This window comes from Sorex fumeus, unplaced genomic scaffold (assembly GCF_029834395.1).
Source record: "Sorex fumeus unplaced genomic scaffold, SorFum_2.1 ptg000094l, whole genome shotgun sequence".
Taxonomy (NCBI): domain Eukaryota; kingdom Metazoa; phylum Chordata; class Mammalia; order Eulipotyphla; family Soricidae; genus Sorex; species Sorex fumeus.
This window is the reverse complement of record NW_026606151.1, coordinates 4,050,580-4,066,213: the sequence shown is the minus strand read 5'-3', so window position 1 is coordinate 4,066,213 and position 15,634 is coordinate 4,050,580. Positions and strand designations below refer to the sequence as shown.

General features: G+C 40.2%; 1 protein-coding gene across 1 annotated transcript in view; it reads left to right on the top strand.

Moving 5' to 3' along the window:
• The first annotated feature begins 1,170 nt into the window (after window positions 1–1,170).
• ADTRP (androgen dependent TFPI regulating protein) overlaps window positions 1,171–15,634 on the top strand; it is an 86,045-nt gene continuing 71,581 nt past the window's right edge. Inside the window, exons 1-3 of the mRNA XM_056132533.1 lie at window positions 1,171–1,323; window positions 11,586–11,720; window positions 14,528–14,629. Coding sequence (XP_055988508.1) covers window positions 1,171–1,323; window positions 11,586–11,720; window positions 14,528–14,629 — 390 coding nt within the window. The remainder of the gene's footprint in view (window positions 1,324–11,585; window positions 11,721–14,527; window positions 14,630–15,634) is intronic.

Genomic DNA, 15,634 nt, shown 5'->3' with positions numbered 1-15,634 from the left:
TGATGAGTTTATTGGCAACCTTTGGTCTTCTACATTTGTAAACCCGGGTTAAACCATCAAACAGAACCTCCATATAACTACAAAACTATATAACACATTAGGAGTATTTCCCTTATGGCTTTTGTTCAGAACTTTGTGAGTCTGTTGCTCAGGGATACAAGCTGCTGATGTCACAAGACATCGCACTTCCATTCCTCTCTCAGGTGCCTTCTCTTCTAGAACCTAGTTCCACAAAATTCCCAGCCCAAGCACACTCTTGGCCTATCCAAGGAAAAGCAATGACTCACTCCCTTCCAGCAATTTCTAAGGTATGTTGGGTTTGTGGCCACATACTTCTTCCTATGCTTCACCCCTCCCGAGGCACAGGAACACCTCTGCAAATAGAATACAGCTCTGGGTACCCCTTGGTTCTCTGAGGTATATGTAGAACAAACAAAAATTCCTTGTAGCTGCTCCCTGCAGTCTCAGAAATGCTACTTCAGGAATCTTTTCTCTCAGAGACCTCAGGAACAGGATTACATCTCTCTCTCTCTCTCTCTCTCTCTCTCTCTCTCTCTCTCTCTCTCTCTCTCTTTCTCTCTCTTTTCTTCTCCCCATGCCCTAAACATTCCTACACAATCTCCCTCCCTCCCTCTGTCTCTCCCTGCTCCCCTCCCCCCTCACTTTCTCTGCCCTTTATTCTATCAAGAGATATTATTGCAATCTTCTTTTCATTTCTGAATGAAAAAGAAATGAGGGAGAATACAACCGTGGTGGTATTTCATTAGTGTATTGGTATTTGTATTGGTAAGTTCACTTCACAATGCTCCAAACCCACATAAATAATACATAATCTTGCTTTTCCTGGTTCCTTGCCCAATGCAATGCTTAAATGTTGAAACTCATTCAAATTTTAAGATCAGACTGTATCTGAAAACAACAACAACAACAATAATAATGATAATAAATGATAATAAAAAATAATCTGAAAACAGCAATAACTCTGTCTCCTAAGATTTTCAGGAAAAGAGCCGGTGAGAGAAGCAAAATTCAGCCTTGTTGAAACTCTCAATCCGAGAGGGGAGTGTTTTACAATCTGTAGTCTGTGGCAAGACTTTGGCTGTGACCCAGCAGGAAGACACCAGAGGGAAGCTAGGGAACACATACAGGTTTCTGGTCAAACAGCCATCCATGATGAAGATTTCATTTACCATATACCATTTTATTGTTTTGAGCTGGTATATTTTCCTCAATTATTTTATCTCACTACAAGAAGAAGATACACGGAAATCCTTCATTTTTCAGGATGGCGGGAAGTGGAAGTATTTGACCTTCCTGAACCTGGTAAGTGGGCAAACCAGGAAGCAATCTAGGATTTATAGTGTGGGTGCTTTCTACACAAATCTCCTTTGGACTTTATTGCATATGAAATAATTTGTCTTCCTTCTTCATTGCTTGTGAATTTGGGCTTTCTCTTTTCTTTGCTCTGAGAAGCTCATATCAGAAAATTATGCAAAGCTCCATTGTGGGCTGGCTAATTATTAAATGTGCCTGAAGAGGAAGTTTATCTTTGGAGCTTTTCTCTAATGAGTTCAAATGGGAGACCGCATGGATGGTTTTACCTGGAACTGATACAAATGCAAGAGAGATTTTGAACTTTGCATGGGGAAGTCTGAGAGAGAAGGCAGAATAGCGTATGTTGCGTAGGAAGTGCAATTTCCAATGAAGGAATAATGCCATTTTACAGCACACAGACACTAACAGATTTATCTAAGAAAAGAAAACACATTTTGCTATGTTCAGATCCCACTTCAATTTTTTTATAGGCTTAGGCTTCATCTTAAAGGACAAATCACCTAACCAAATGGTAATTACACAATGTTTTAGACGGTTTAAAAACCACTTGTGTGACTAGATCCTTTTTCTTTGTCTTCCTGGCCAAACTGATCATATTCTGATGAATGAAGTGTGCATAAATAGGAGAAAAATTGATTCTGTAAGTGTTCTGAGGATAGGTAAAATAATTTTTAGTTTACAAGCTAGAAATGCTATGTATTTGGGGGATACTACTTGATGTTTCAGATTAAAATTCAGTGTCAATAGAAACACCTAATTTCTAAAACTAGATAAAATTTTCCAAAGTTTTGGAATCATAATCCCCAGTACAGTTTATGTATGATCAGGAAAAATAACATTCTGATATGAAAGCAGGAACAGAGTTCAAATCAAAGAGGCTTAGAGACTCTGATACCTATCTGTTCATTTTCTAGCCTTGAATTCAGGTCTGAAAAATTTGAAGCCTGAATATAGCAATATACTGTGATTGAAAAGATCAAGGTGACTTGCGTGTTTAAGTTATACACTTTTTTGAAAATCAGAAGAAAATCAAAAAACCCTAATGAAAGCTTTTATATAACTTATTGATATTTTTATTGCTATTTAGAGTATTTTATATAATATACATTATATTTAATGTTTATTGATTGACAAGATTTGTTGGAAAAGAGGAATGTGTAAAGCCAGGATTAATTCAAACCCAGATTACAGTATGCATCTTTAGGCATAGCTAAAATCAGATTTTTTTTTTACCTATTCCCACAAACCACCTCCCTAATTTTTCATTAGTTCAGTTGCATGTCCCAGAACCTTTTTATCTAAGGTAAAGATACCATTTTTATCTAAGGTGATACCATTATTTGCTGTTGTTAATCATATTGTGTTACTCTAATCAGCTACCTAGTCCTTGGTATTTCCTTTTCTGGGTTTATCCTTTATTCATCCATTTCACCGCTCTTCTCATTACAGACTCTGTTTTTAATTTTTAAGGTTTTTTTTTTACTTTTTTGGGTCACACCTGGTGATGCACAGGGGTTACTCCTGGCTCATGCACTCAGGAACTACTCGTGGCGGTACTCGGGGGACCATATGGGATGCTGGAAATCAAACCCGGGTCTGCTGCGTGCAAGGCAAACACCCTACCCGCTGTGCTATCGCTCCAATGCCCTCATTACAGACTCTGTATTTGTCCTGGACAGCTAGACCATCTCTTTATTGTTCTTATTATCTATCCAAATCTTCCACTAATCTTCCTAAAGCACTGTTTTAGTTTCCAGTACTCTGACTCAGCTTGAGAAGTGGGGTTTGTTACTCAAGAAACTACAGTGGCTCCCTCCTAACCCATGGAACCAACTCCCAACTCCTGAGATTTCACCTGTGTGTGGAACCTTTGGGTTCCCCTTGCTCCAGGAAGGCTGGTGTCTTCTGCAGAAAGTCCTAGATCTTCTCCAATGTGATGACTTCTAGGATCCTTGCTGTCCTTCCTCTTCCCATATTCATGGCCCCAAATGAAAGACCTACTGCATGGTCTCCATTTCGCTTTTTTCATAAACTACCCAAGATCTCATATTCTCCTTTAAAATTCTTGCTAAAACTTCTACAACACACTTATTTTTTCCTTCTTTTTGTATAACTTCTCTCAATCTCTGCTTATTTATGTATAGTATTTTTTCTAATTTCTACCCACATATGTCTTAAAATTCTGATCAAATTGAAAATAACTCCAAAACAAGAATTTGATCTCCAAAGTCCCCGCTAGCCTGTCTACAGCCTTTAAACAGGATGTCCATAATAAAGACATGGGCACTGTTTTGAACTCCACTTTTTCTGCATTCTTGAGAAATGGAGTCTTTTATGACATCTTCTAGCTCTTGGAAATAAGCATAGAGGGGTTTGCTGGAGGCTATTTCCTTTTATACTCTGTTAGGTCTCATCTGGAAAGTGTGACTTAATGCAGTTTTCCAATTGGCAGGAGTGGGTTGAATGAGTTCCAGGAGATCCATTTAAGCAGAAATTTTAAATATCTTATTTAAGGTGAAATATTGGGACTTAAAGTTTTTAGTTCTTGAGGTCTCATATGCCAATTAATTGGTTGTGTTTCCTAATGATTGATTAAAGTTAACTTATCATTACTTAGCTAATAATTGTGCTTATAAATTCATAAAATTCTGGGGGGCTGGAGAGAGAATACAGTGGGTAAATTGCTTGTCTTGCAAGTGGTTGACCTGGGATTGGCCCCCAGCCCTGAATATTGGGCTCCTGAGCACTGCCAGGAGTGATCCCTGAGCATTGAACCACGAGTAAAGCCTGAGCACTGGGTGTGACCCAAAGACCGAAGGAAAAATTATTTTTAAAGTAACATTTCCCATTAATTGCTGTAAAACTCTTAAAAATTTTTTCCCTCAATCTTGTCGAAGTCATTCTTTCATCCTGCTTTCCAGAATATATACCTTATCTCCCTTAAATAATTTTAATTTCTGGTTGAATGAATAAGTCATGTCTCCATTTAAGAGATGATTTCTCTTTAGTGCAAGTCTGATCTCTAAGCATGCCTCGTTTCCTACTGAAGTTATCTCAGAGGATTCAGAAGAGAGGCAGGTGAGGTGCTAGGGAAGGGGAGGTGCCACTAAGAGTTGGTCAAAGTGACCTGGTGCCAAAGGAAAACAAAGAAAGGACAGTTTAGATGTAATAATCTACCAAAATGAGGGTCAGAGATAAAAATTTACCCCCACAGAGAGTCAATTCTGTTAGAAGTTCCGGTGGTTACATGCATAAGGTCTCAGACCAGTATCCCTGGAATTGATCTTTATTGGCTCTGTGACCCTGAGACAGATATTTCTTTGTGCCTTTTGCTTCTACAACTGTTAAATAGAAATGATGCATAATGGTTGAGTGATCAAAAAAGAAATGCGACTTGAAATGGGGGAAGCACTCAGAAGTACTCAGCATTCTGTAGGCAGTAATAGTGGAGATAGAAAATGAGCTTTAAGTCATCTCCTCTGAGTGAAGGTGATAATAGGTAAGAGTAAGTTAGTAGAATGACAGCTCATTGAGCTCCAAGGCTGGTGGGTGATGGATCTATGCATGGGTCACTCTTCCCCCCCGCCCACCACATGCACACTGCTTAAGACTCTCCCTCTGTAAACCATGTATTCTGATTTCCCAGCTAGAATAGGGCCAAGATGGAGATGTTGCTTTCCCTGCCACAATCAAGGGTGAACATCTGGATGGTCTTGGAAGTGGAGATCTCAGGTGCAAGCAGAGATGTGTGTGCTGCTATTTGGGAAAGTCTTTAGAAGCTGGTTATGGAGACAAAGCAGTGCAGGAGACTGGGGCTCATGTTGGCTTGGGTACCTAGTATCTTCAGTTCCCAGTGCAGGTTGAGTCCCTTCCTCTCTATCCAATTTATTTACAACAATGGAGTATCACTGATACCAGGGGAGTATAAGCTTTAATTTGACTTGCAGACTTCATGTGGGTTGCTTCCTCTGAAAATAACTTCCTTTCTGGAATTTTACTTGTTCAAGGTGATCCATACAACTGGGATCTTCGGGGAAGATTTTTGTTGGGTTTCTCCAGTGTTTCCCAGCTCTTCCCTACCATATATTACCTTTGCCTCCCCTTCATAAACTTTTTGGAACCTCAAGGAATTCTGACTTCTTGATCTTCAGTTCTCACAATAACAACAGTTCCTAGTCACATATGTCCCAAGGAGAGCAAAGCAGGGTCAAGAAAGAGAAACCCTGACTGATCCAGACTCTAAGTCATCCTGCAAACAAAGACAAAATGGGAATCTATTTATGTATTATCTCCTACCTCATTACTTGTGGGGGGGGGATTCAATTTCTATCATTGGTTAATATCTTATATACAAAACTAAGGCTCAGCGAGGTAGATTAATTTAATTCTTTCACAAAATTTTTTAAGACTGTTACTCTCGATTCTCAGACATTTCAAACCATGAGGGTTGGTAGAAGGAAGTAGTTACCACTAACGCCCCAAATAGACATTGTAATATATGTAAATTGTGGCATTTTTGTTCTTTACCTTGTGTAGAGATTAGTGGCTAGAGACCTGGTGTCTGGACCCAGATTGCTGGTGTAATTGCTCTGACACTTGCTCACTGTGGATCTCAAGTGGATATCTGTTCCTCAACTCCTCCAAATGGAGCACTATTGTGGTCCCCAGACACACTCTCTTCTTCTCCCCATCATAAAAGTACCAATTCCATGACTCCCATAATAAGGGGTGTTTAGTTACAGCTGAACATTTGTCCTTCCACAGAAGGAAACTATTTCAGCAAGTTTTAGGGGACCCTTGTTGGGAGTGATGATGATTGATTGATTTGGGTACTAAGGCTTTCCTGCAGGGCAACTCTAAATGGCTGGCTCAGCAGAATCCGTAAAACTGCACTGTCATTCACCACCAGTGGAATCCTTTGCTCCTCGCCCTCCTCTTTTCTTCTTCATAAAGAAAGATTGATGTGGAGCCTGCTCTGACTTCTACTTTATATAACATAATTTCTGGCATCTAACAGGCACTCTGTAAATGTGAATTGCTTGAATAGATAATAATAAAAAGGTTCCAACTGATAAGAACCACTTTTTCTTTTTTTGAGAACTCAATCCCTCCTGTAAGATTCTTGACCATATAGTCACCCTTGCTAGAGCAAAACCAGTTGTCATAAGATCAACAACTCTGACTAAGAATTATTTTACTGGCAGAGTCCCAAGAGGTTCAAAAGGCCTGGGGCTCCTCCCAGCTCAGAGAGTGGCATGCAGTGACAGGAATCAAACCAAGTTTGGCTACATGCAAAGCACTATACCTTAACTTCTGTACTAACTCTTTAACACCTGGTTAAGGATTCTTATTTTTTCTTACAACTTGTTCCTTACTAATCATAATTTCTTTTATTTTTTTTTAATTTACTTTTCCTTCTCATTCCAGTTTGTGTTCTTTCTATCATTTCTTTTCCTATGTGCTTTTTAAATTCTTTTTTTATATTACACATTTTGTTTGTTTTAGGGCCACATCCAGAAGTGCTCAGGGCTTACTCTTGTCTCTGTAAACAAGGAGGATCACTCTTGGTGATGCTCCAAGGACCATATGGGGTGCTGGGGATTGAGCTCAGGTTGGACACATGCATGACAAGTGCTCTCTCCTCTGTACTATCTCTCTGGCACCTCATTTTTATATTTCTTAAGCTAAATACATATACATGGTGACTGAAATAGTCTTATAGCAATGCAGGTGTATTGGGCAGATTCCTTTAATACTTGCACCAGATATTACATCCCTCACCACCCAGGTTATGTGAAAATAATCATAAGTAGCTCTCATATGCTGATTTCTTTTTAAATAGTCTTCCACTGAATTGTATCATTTGAAGGCAAAGCCTAAGGAAGTCTCAGACTTTGAAGTCAGACACGGAGTGTTGAGCTGGCCATTGGATCACTCAACTCATCCACTAAGAGCTGCAATGTCTTGCCCAAAACACTTGTGGAATCTCCCTTTTTGGAGTGACTTTAATGGGAGAAACTCTCATTTCCTGAGGTAGTTTAAGAGGGTTTTGACTCAAAGACAAGAAACAAATTTGATGATTTAGAAAGGATAAGTTTCTATAACTTTAAGATTTTTGTGAAGACATATAAAAACCAAAGATCCCTTAGTCATGGTTTCTTAAACAATCATATATGTAAGTACAAATGAAACAAAATGTGAAAATGTTAAAAAGTTCACTAATAATTTTTTAAAGTAAATAAACTACCAGATGTTAAGCGCATCTGTTAGCAGAATAAAATAGAAGACAACAAACAAACTTAGATCAGCAACATTCCATAAAAATGCATTCAAGAAGAAATAAAATTAGGGAAGGACTAATAACAAAATATGTAAATCATAAGAGCAGCTCTGAAGTCAACTTTGAGCTTAGAGATATTGTTTTCTTTGGTTTGGGGCACCAAGGCACTTGAGAATGCTGAGTATAATTTTGCCAAAACACTCTTCAAAGTCAGGTTATTGACTTACTTTAATGTGACAACTATATTAGTTAGTCAGCACTGCCATAAGAAGATGCCAGGGAGTAGGTGGCCCATACAACAAAACTAACTTTTCAGAGTTTCAGAAGCTAGAAGTTCAATATCAATAAGTGAACAGTTAGTTTCTCTTGAATTCAATCATCTAACTTATCAACATATTCAATATGCCAAGCACAGTAACAACAAGTCTCACGATAGAGACGTTACTGGGCCCACTTGAGCAAATCAATGAATAAAGGGAGGACTGTGACCGTGACCGACCGTGACTTATCAATGGTTGTCATCTCCCACTGTCCTCACATGCTTATCCTGCCCTAGGAATATTATGTGTTCTGACCTCCTTTTCTTAGAACGGAACTAGTAATTTTGAAAAAGAGAGCCCTTGTTTCCACTTGATTATATATTTTATGACCATAGTTCCAATGGCTGTCAGTTTCTGAAATTCTTGAGGGTTATAATGCTTACATCTGAAAGGGGTAGGAGAGGCGAGTTCCAATTCAGTTCTTCTCAGCTAGCGTTTTCTCCATGGTGGCAATCTGTGTTCACATTTATACACATTTCATTCTATTGTCCTTAGAGAATGAACAGACTGTTGTCAGGTTCAGGGAGCTGAGCCAAACCTGCCCTTGAGGCTCTGGAAAGTCTCCCTACAGAGTGAGCTCATGGCACCTCCTTTCCTGGCATCCAACTCTGCTTCTTGGCTCCCCTATGCCCTAGTTCTTGACTATTTATTTCTTTTGGCCGCACCCTAGCACCTTCCTCTTGAGGTCCTACATAGGGGCTCCATAAATACTCCTGTTGATGCAGATAATAGCACGTCAATACGGATTAAGCTCAATGGAGACAAGGCTGCCTTCTGCACGCAGTTGGCTCCTCACCATGTGGCATATGTCTGAAATAACGTGGGGCTGGGGAGAGGAGAGGGAACAGTGATTGGCAAGTTTGTAGGGTGGAACAAATTTTTACTGATGACGGAGAAGCCTTGGAGGCTCTGAGTAATGTGTTCTTTTTCTCCAATCCAATTTCCATCTCCTGTGACTGGGAAGAGCAAGAGAAAGGCAGGGCACACTTAACTTGGGATAACTCTAGAAACCCTTGCTAAGGAAGACAGTCACATGGCTTCCCATGCTGGGTGGAGGCGCCTGGCCTCCAGAGGGAAAGCCTGGCACACACTCAGTGCTCGGTGCCTGATTAATTGCTGTGTTGACAGAATGGCTCAGACCTCCTCACTAGGGCCCAGGCCCCATGTCTGCCCTTCCTAGCTAAAGCAGCTGCCTGCCATGGCCTGAGCAGATGGAAGTGAAACCAGGGGAGAGGTTAGAGCTGGGGGAGGAAGGGTGGGGTATGAGGCAGGGTAGAGGAGGTGACGTCTATCATCTATGTGCCGATGACTGTACTCCAAATTCTACATAGCCCCTAAGGACTGAGTGTCAAGAAAAATAATGATGAATGTTGAGGAGGTAATGTCTTCATAGAATTTAAAGCTTTGGCCAAATGCCACCCCATCTCCGCCCCTGCTGGGATTTCCCTTTCTTACTGGAAGTTTTCCCCATCTCTCTGGGCCAAGGAGCTCTTGAACATGGCTAATTTTCTACCACCTGATCCTTCTCTGCTACTTTGCTGCCCCATTGCCGGTCCTGTCTCTTTGAGGGTATTTCCCCAGTGTTTATTTCCCTTTTCTCTCTCTTCCTTCCCTTTTTCTGTCCTTTCTGTACTTTCTTCTTCCCTTTCCATTCAATTCCCTAGGTCTTTCTGGATACAATCAGGCATATATTCCTAAATGGCAGTTCACCAGGGCAAGTGGCTCTCCACCTTGGATATCAAGTTAGAATCAACTGGGAGAAATTGTTAAATCTTAAAGTCTAGACTCTGACATCAAAACCGCTCCCCCAGGCTATTAAATTACAATTCCTGGAGGTGGGAATTAGGCATCAGTATATCTTGAAGTCATCCTAAATTCTCTCACCCAGAGATAACTTTGTCTCTTCTGATCTCTTACAGTGCTTTATATGAATTGGTCTAAGAAACTGGATACATTAAAAAACAAACAAGAAACAGTCCAGAACCCCAGCACCAGGCTCTGAGTTTTAAATCCTTCTGAATTAATGAGACTTTAGGGAAGTTTGCTCACCTCTTTTTGCCTGTGTTCTCATCTGCATATTAGAGGGATTATCTCATAAGGGTTTGATGAGATATCAAAACTTATATCGTTGCCTAGCATAAAATAAGGGATAAATCAGTCTGCTATTATAGCTTTGAATTCTTGGTTAGATTGTTTAGGGATCAATTGATGTCTCTTCCAGTAGTTCTTGATGTATATTCTATGGTAAGATCACCTAAAGAGCTTGTGATAAAACATATTCTTGGGTCCTATCGCCAGAGATTCTGATTCTACAGTCTGTGGTAGGGCTAAGGTCCTACATTTTCACCAAGCACAGAGATGCTGCTGGTGCTACCAAGGACATCGCTGGGAGAGCTTTCTGCCCTGATAGATCTCTGTGTCCTTTTTAAATTTTTGTTTATTACAGTCCAGAAAAATCAAGAGGCCAGTTCTCAGCTTTTCATCCCTCAGAGGCTCCCAATAGCCATTCCTATCCACCAGTAGGAAGCTTCCCAGGCTTAAGGATTTACCTATGTCAGAGTTTTCGAGCGGAGTCCATGCAGGAACTTTTACACCAACCCAGTGCTTGATAGTGAATAGGATGAATTCTGACGCGTTTATCTCAAAACAATCTAACTTGGTATCATTGTGACCCACTAGACCAAATTTTGGTTTCATCTGAAACCAAAACCCTCCTTTACTGTACGAGATCTTTCCACCCTTACCCCTAGCTTCAGAGACCTCAATTAATCTAAAGAGGCTCCAGAGTCCACGGATTACTCTCTCTCTTCTCTCTTCTTTCTTCTCTCTTCTCTCTCTCTCTCTCTCTCTCTCTCTCTCCCTCTCTCTTTCAGATTTAGGTCATTTTTCACTCAATCCTGTTTCTTTACAAAGACCTTTGGATACTCCCTTATTTGAGGATCAGTGCTCAGAGGCTTGGGGGTCATACCGAGTAGCTCTCAAGGGCCATCAGGGCTATTACTGGCAGTGCCAGAGATAGATGGGAGTCTCAGGCATGCAGCATATGCCGTTGAACTACTTCCCTGGCCAATTGGAACTTCATCTTTAAGGAGGGAGGAGCTTTGTCTTCTTCCTCTAATAATCATGGTAACATTTTGTGCCTCTCCCTAAAGAGAGCTCAGAGTTGCTTCATGAAATTCAACCCAGATTTTGGCTTCTCTGATGGATTGTAGCACTAGTCATTTTTATCAATTTTTATTCCTAGGAAGAGACCTAAGCATATCCATCCTTATGACTAGCACTTGACTAGCCCTTACACTATTTTGGCAGGGGTGGGGCCTATCCCTACCTCTGTGCCACCAAGGTATCAATCTCATTATATTCGCCTTTAAAGCTGACTTTATTTTGCTTCCATTTTATCTCATGTCCATTACACTAAATACTGTACACATTATTATCCTCTAAATGACTTTACTCAATCAGTTTTAGTGAGCAAGGTCAGAACCCAGCAGACTGGAAGACCAGCTCTTGATTTGGCTCCCTACCAAAACAGCCAATAGCCCCCTCCTTTTCAAATCAACATTGCTCCCAGAGGCACAGAGCTTTACGTCAGTGAGGAATGTATTAATTAAACGAAATGAAAATGTCCTCATTTGTTGTAATGAATTCAGTTCTTGCAGGCCATTTTCTATGGGATCGCCTGCCTGGAAGATGTGCTGAAAGGAATAAAAGGGAAAAAACACATAACGTTCGTAACGGCTTTAAGAGATCGGCTTTTCACCACACTGGTTTTCCCAATATCTACAGTAAGTACAAAGATGTATATGTCATGTAATAGGGCTCAATACTCTGTCTGGGTCTAAGGTGTTTCTTAAACCATTAATGTTAACCAGAGCAATTCTATTTACATAAATGTACTGTCTAATGACCACACCATATTGGGAAGAAGCAAGGAATATGCACAAGGACAGTAAGCTTGTTTACTGAGCTGTCCACATTAATATGACATTGCCCATGTTTTCATTCATTAGTTAAACTGGGAACAAACTGAGCAAGAGCACACAGGCTGCTCGGCAGTGCCTAGAATTAAAAATAACTATCTCTTTCCACCTGTCATTGTTCTGCTTCCTAAAATATTGAGACTTCAAGCTTATTTGCAAAATAAAATTCCCCAAACTCAAATAACATAAAACAACAAGTTCTGGTGTTTCCAGTTTTGCTTTGCAGGACACTTACTCCTCTACCTTCATAAATATTCTAAAAGTCAAGTTTTTCTACTGATTTATTTCATTTAATATAACATGGAGTTTATTTTCTTTTTTAACTGAATCACTGTGAGATGCACTGTTACATAGTTGTTCATGATTGGGCTTCAGTCATACAAAGTTCCAATACCTGCCCCTTCACCAGTGTACTTCTCCTAACACCAATGTCCCCAGTTTCCCTACTGCCACCATCCCCATCCCCAATTCCCCATCCCCACCCAGCCTGCCTCTATTGCAGGTACTTTTCTCCCCATCCCATCTCTCTTTTTCTTTGTCTCTCTTTTTCTTTGTCTCTCTGTCTCTCTCTGTCTCTCTCTGTCTCTCTCTGTCTCTCTCTCCCTCTCTCTCTCTCTCTCTGTCCCCTCATTTGGACATTATTATTTGCAATACAGGCACTGACAGTTCATCATGAATATTGCTTTACCTACTCTCAGCACTCAATTCTTGTCCAGAGTGGTCATATCCAACTATCATTTTCATAGTAGTCTCTTATCTATCCTAACTGCCGTCCTCCACAGTCTTATAACAGTGGACTAGTCCTCCTGGCCCTTCTTTCTACTGTTTGTGAATATTAGTTTCATACTGTTTTTTTCTATCTTTTTATATCTCACAAATAAGTACAATCATTCTAAGTCTGTCTCTCTCCTGGCTCACTTCATTCATCATGATACTCTTCATGTCCATACATTTATAAGCAAATTTCATGACTTCATTTTTCCTGATGGTTACATAGTATTCTATTGTGTAAATGTACCATAGTTAATCCAGTCATCTGTTCTTGGGCACGCAAACCATATCAGAAATGAAAGGGGGAACATCACAACAGAAACCACAGGAATTCAAAAGATTCCCATAATCTCCCAAGGCTGAACCAAAAATATCTGGAATACCTGAACAGACCTATCACTACCATAGAAATCGAAATGATAATCAAAAGTCTCTCCCAAAAGAAAAGCCCAGGCCCAGATGGATTCACTAGTGAATTCTTCCAAACCTTTAACGAGGACCCTACCAATCCTCTTCAGGCTTTTCCAGGAAACTAGAGAAATAGAAACACTCCTACACAGTTTCTACGAGGCAACTGTGACCCTGATACCAAAAGCAGACAGAGATACCACAAGAAAAGAGAATTACTGGCTGGTTTAACATTCACAAATCAGTCAACATAATACACCATATCAATAAAGGAAAGATTCAAACCATATTATTATATCAATAGATGCAGAAAAAGCAGTTGACGAGATCTAGCACCCATTCAGGATAAAAATTCTCAACAAAATGGGAGTTGAAAGAACTTTCCTCAGTATAGTCAAAGCCATCTACCACAAACCCACAGCAAATTCTGTTCTCAATAGGGGAAAAACTAAAAGCTTTCCCTCTAACATCAGACATAAATAAAGTTGCCCACTCTCCCCATTTCTATTCAACACAACATAATACTGGAAGTACTTGCCATAGCAGTTAGGGAAGAAAAAGATATCAAGGGCATCCAGATAGGAAATGAAGAAGTCAAGTTCTTCACTATTTTCAGATGACATGAAATACCAGAAAATCTTAAAGAGTCTACAAAAAAAAAACCCTCTTAGGAACAATAAATTTGCATATTCTATTTTTATTTTGCTTTTTTGGGTCATACCTGGCGATACACAGAGGTTACTCCTGGATCTGCACTCAGGAATTACTCCTGGAGGTGTGGGGGACCATATCGGATGCTGCGAATAGAACCTGGGTCAGCTGTGTGCAAAGCAAACATCCTACCTGCTGTGCTATCGCTCCAGCCACTAGTTATTCATTTTTATGAGGTTTATAAAGTGAGTCCTTAAAGAAGATGAGAGAAGCAGATAAATAGCTATTTTTTTCTATTTCCATATTACTTTGTAGCATAGAAGACACACACAGTCAAGGTAGAATAAATAGGACGGAATCAACTAAAAGCTCTCAAGAATGATCCAACTCCCAATTAGCAAGCATGTGAATTCTCCTGGGAGCCTGTGACTACTCTCACAGCCTTTCTGATTTCCTGCCTATTTAGAGAGTAGGCAAAGCAGCAGTGTGACTCCATGGTCAGGAAAGAGAGACATGGCTAAAATTGACTAAGATAAAATGGTGTAATGGTCTGAAAACCTTATTTATCTATATCCTCTGTCTTCCAGAATGAAAAATAACTGATTCCTAACTCATTTAATATAGCAAGTCCACAAAAGTGTTGTTAATTTTACACCTCTATAATATATATACAAGTTATCTTCAAGACTGATACTTATTTTTTTATTTTGCTGTTTTTCTTGTCTTAGAAAGCTCTGAAGAAAACAAACCTTGCTGATGCTATCTTTGTGTCTGTTTTTCAGTTTGTGTTTTTGACATTCTGGATCATCTTTCTATACGATAGAGAACTTATTTACCCAAAGGACTTAGATAATGTATTTCCAGTATGGTTGAATCATGCAATGGTGAGTACGCAGAAAATTTCGTGAATATAGCAAGTCAATTAATCTCTGTATATCCGTGTGTGCAGACACCCCTGTGTGTGTGTGTGGCCTGTAGGTGTATACATCTTGCAGACTTCTCAATCTCCCAATTTCTATCGATACCTACCCCTCTCTCCTTCCACTATTTAGTTAAAGAGTGCATTGAGAATGCCACATGAACAAAAACTGTTACTGTATTTGGAGTCACTGAGAGCATGGGGTGTCCAGGCAAGATTCTTTACCAAGTTACCTGTGAGGTCATTGAAAAGAAAACCACAAGTATCAGAGCAGGCAACTTCTTAATAGCTGTAGTTAAGAAAGCATTGAACATAGGTATGTAGGTATCACAGCACAGTGGTTCAAATGTGCTATTTGAATCACTGTACTGTCCGGAAATGGAATCAAGCAAACTTTTAAAAATTCACCCCAAGACCGGAGAGATAGTTCAAGACTCTGCATTCAGGAGGACCAAGTTTGATTCCTGGCACTACTTGATTATTTAAGCACCATGCTGGAAGTAACCTTGAACACCACTGAGGCTCCAAACGAACAAAAGTACACCCCAACATCCAAAGTCTCTCTCTTCGCACAGCAGCTTCTTAGCTAACATTTGATCAGAACTCACGATCATCCTCGAGCAGGCACCAGTAACATATCCTTCGTCCTAGTCCTGAGATTTTAAAAAGTGCCATATTCAAGGCTCTTTCAGGATTAGGAGAATGAGACCCATCATTGTTACTGATATTTGGCATACTGGGTACGCTACGGGGTGTTTTCCAGACTCTGCCGTATGGGCAGGTTACATTCAGTAACCTGCCAGGTTGTCCAAAGTAAGAATGAGAAAATAAGATGACCCCTGCCCACTGGAAGATGGAGGATCTGGGTGGAGGATGCTCAACCCCGATCCGAGCAGGCTTGGAGATCTCAGCCCCGGGACCTGCATGCCTTTGTTCCTCTGCTGGTACCTTCATGCATGTGGAGAGTGGT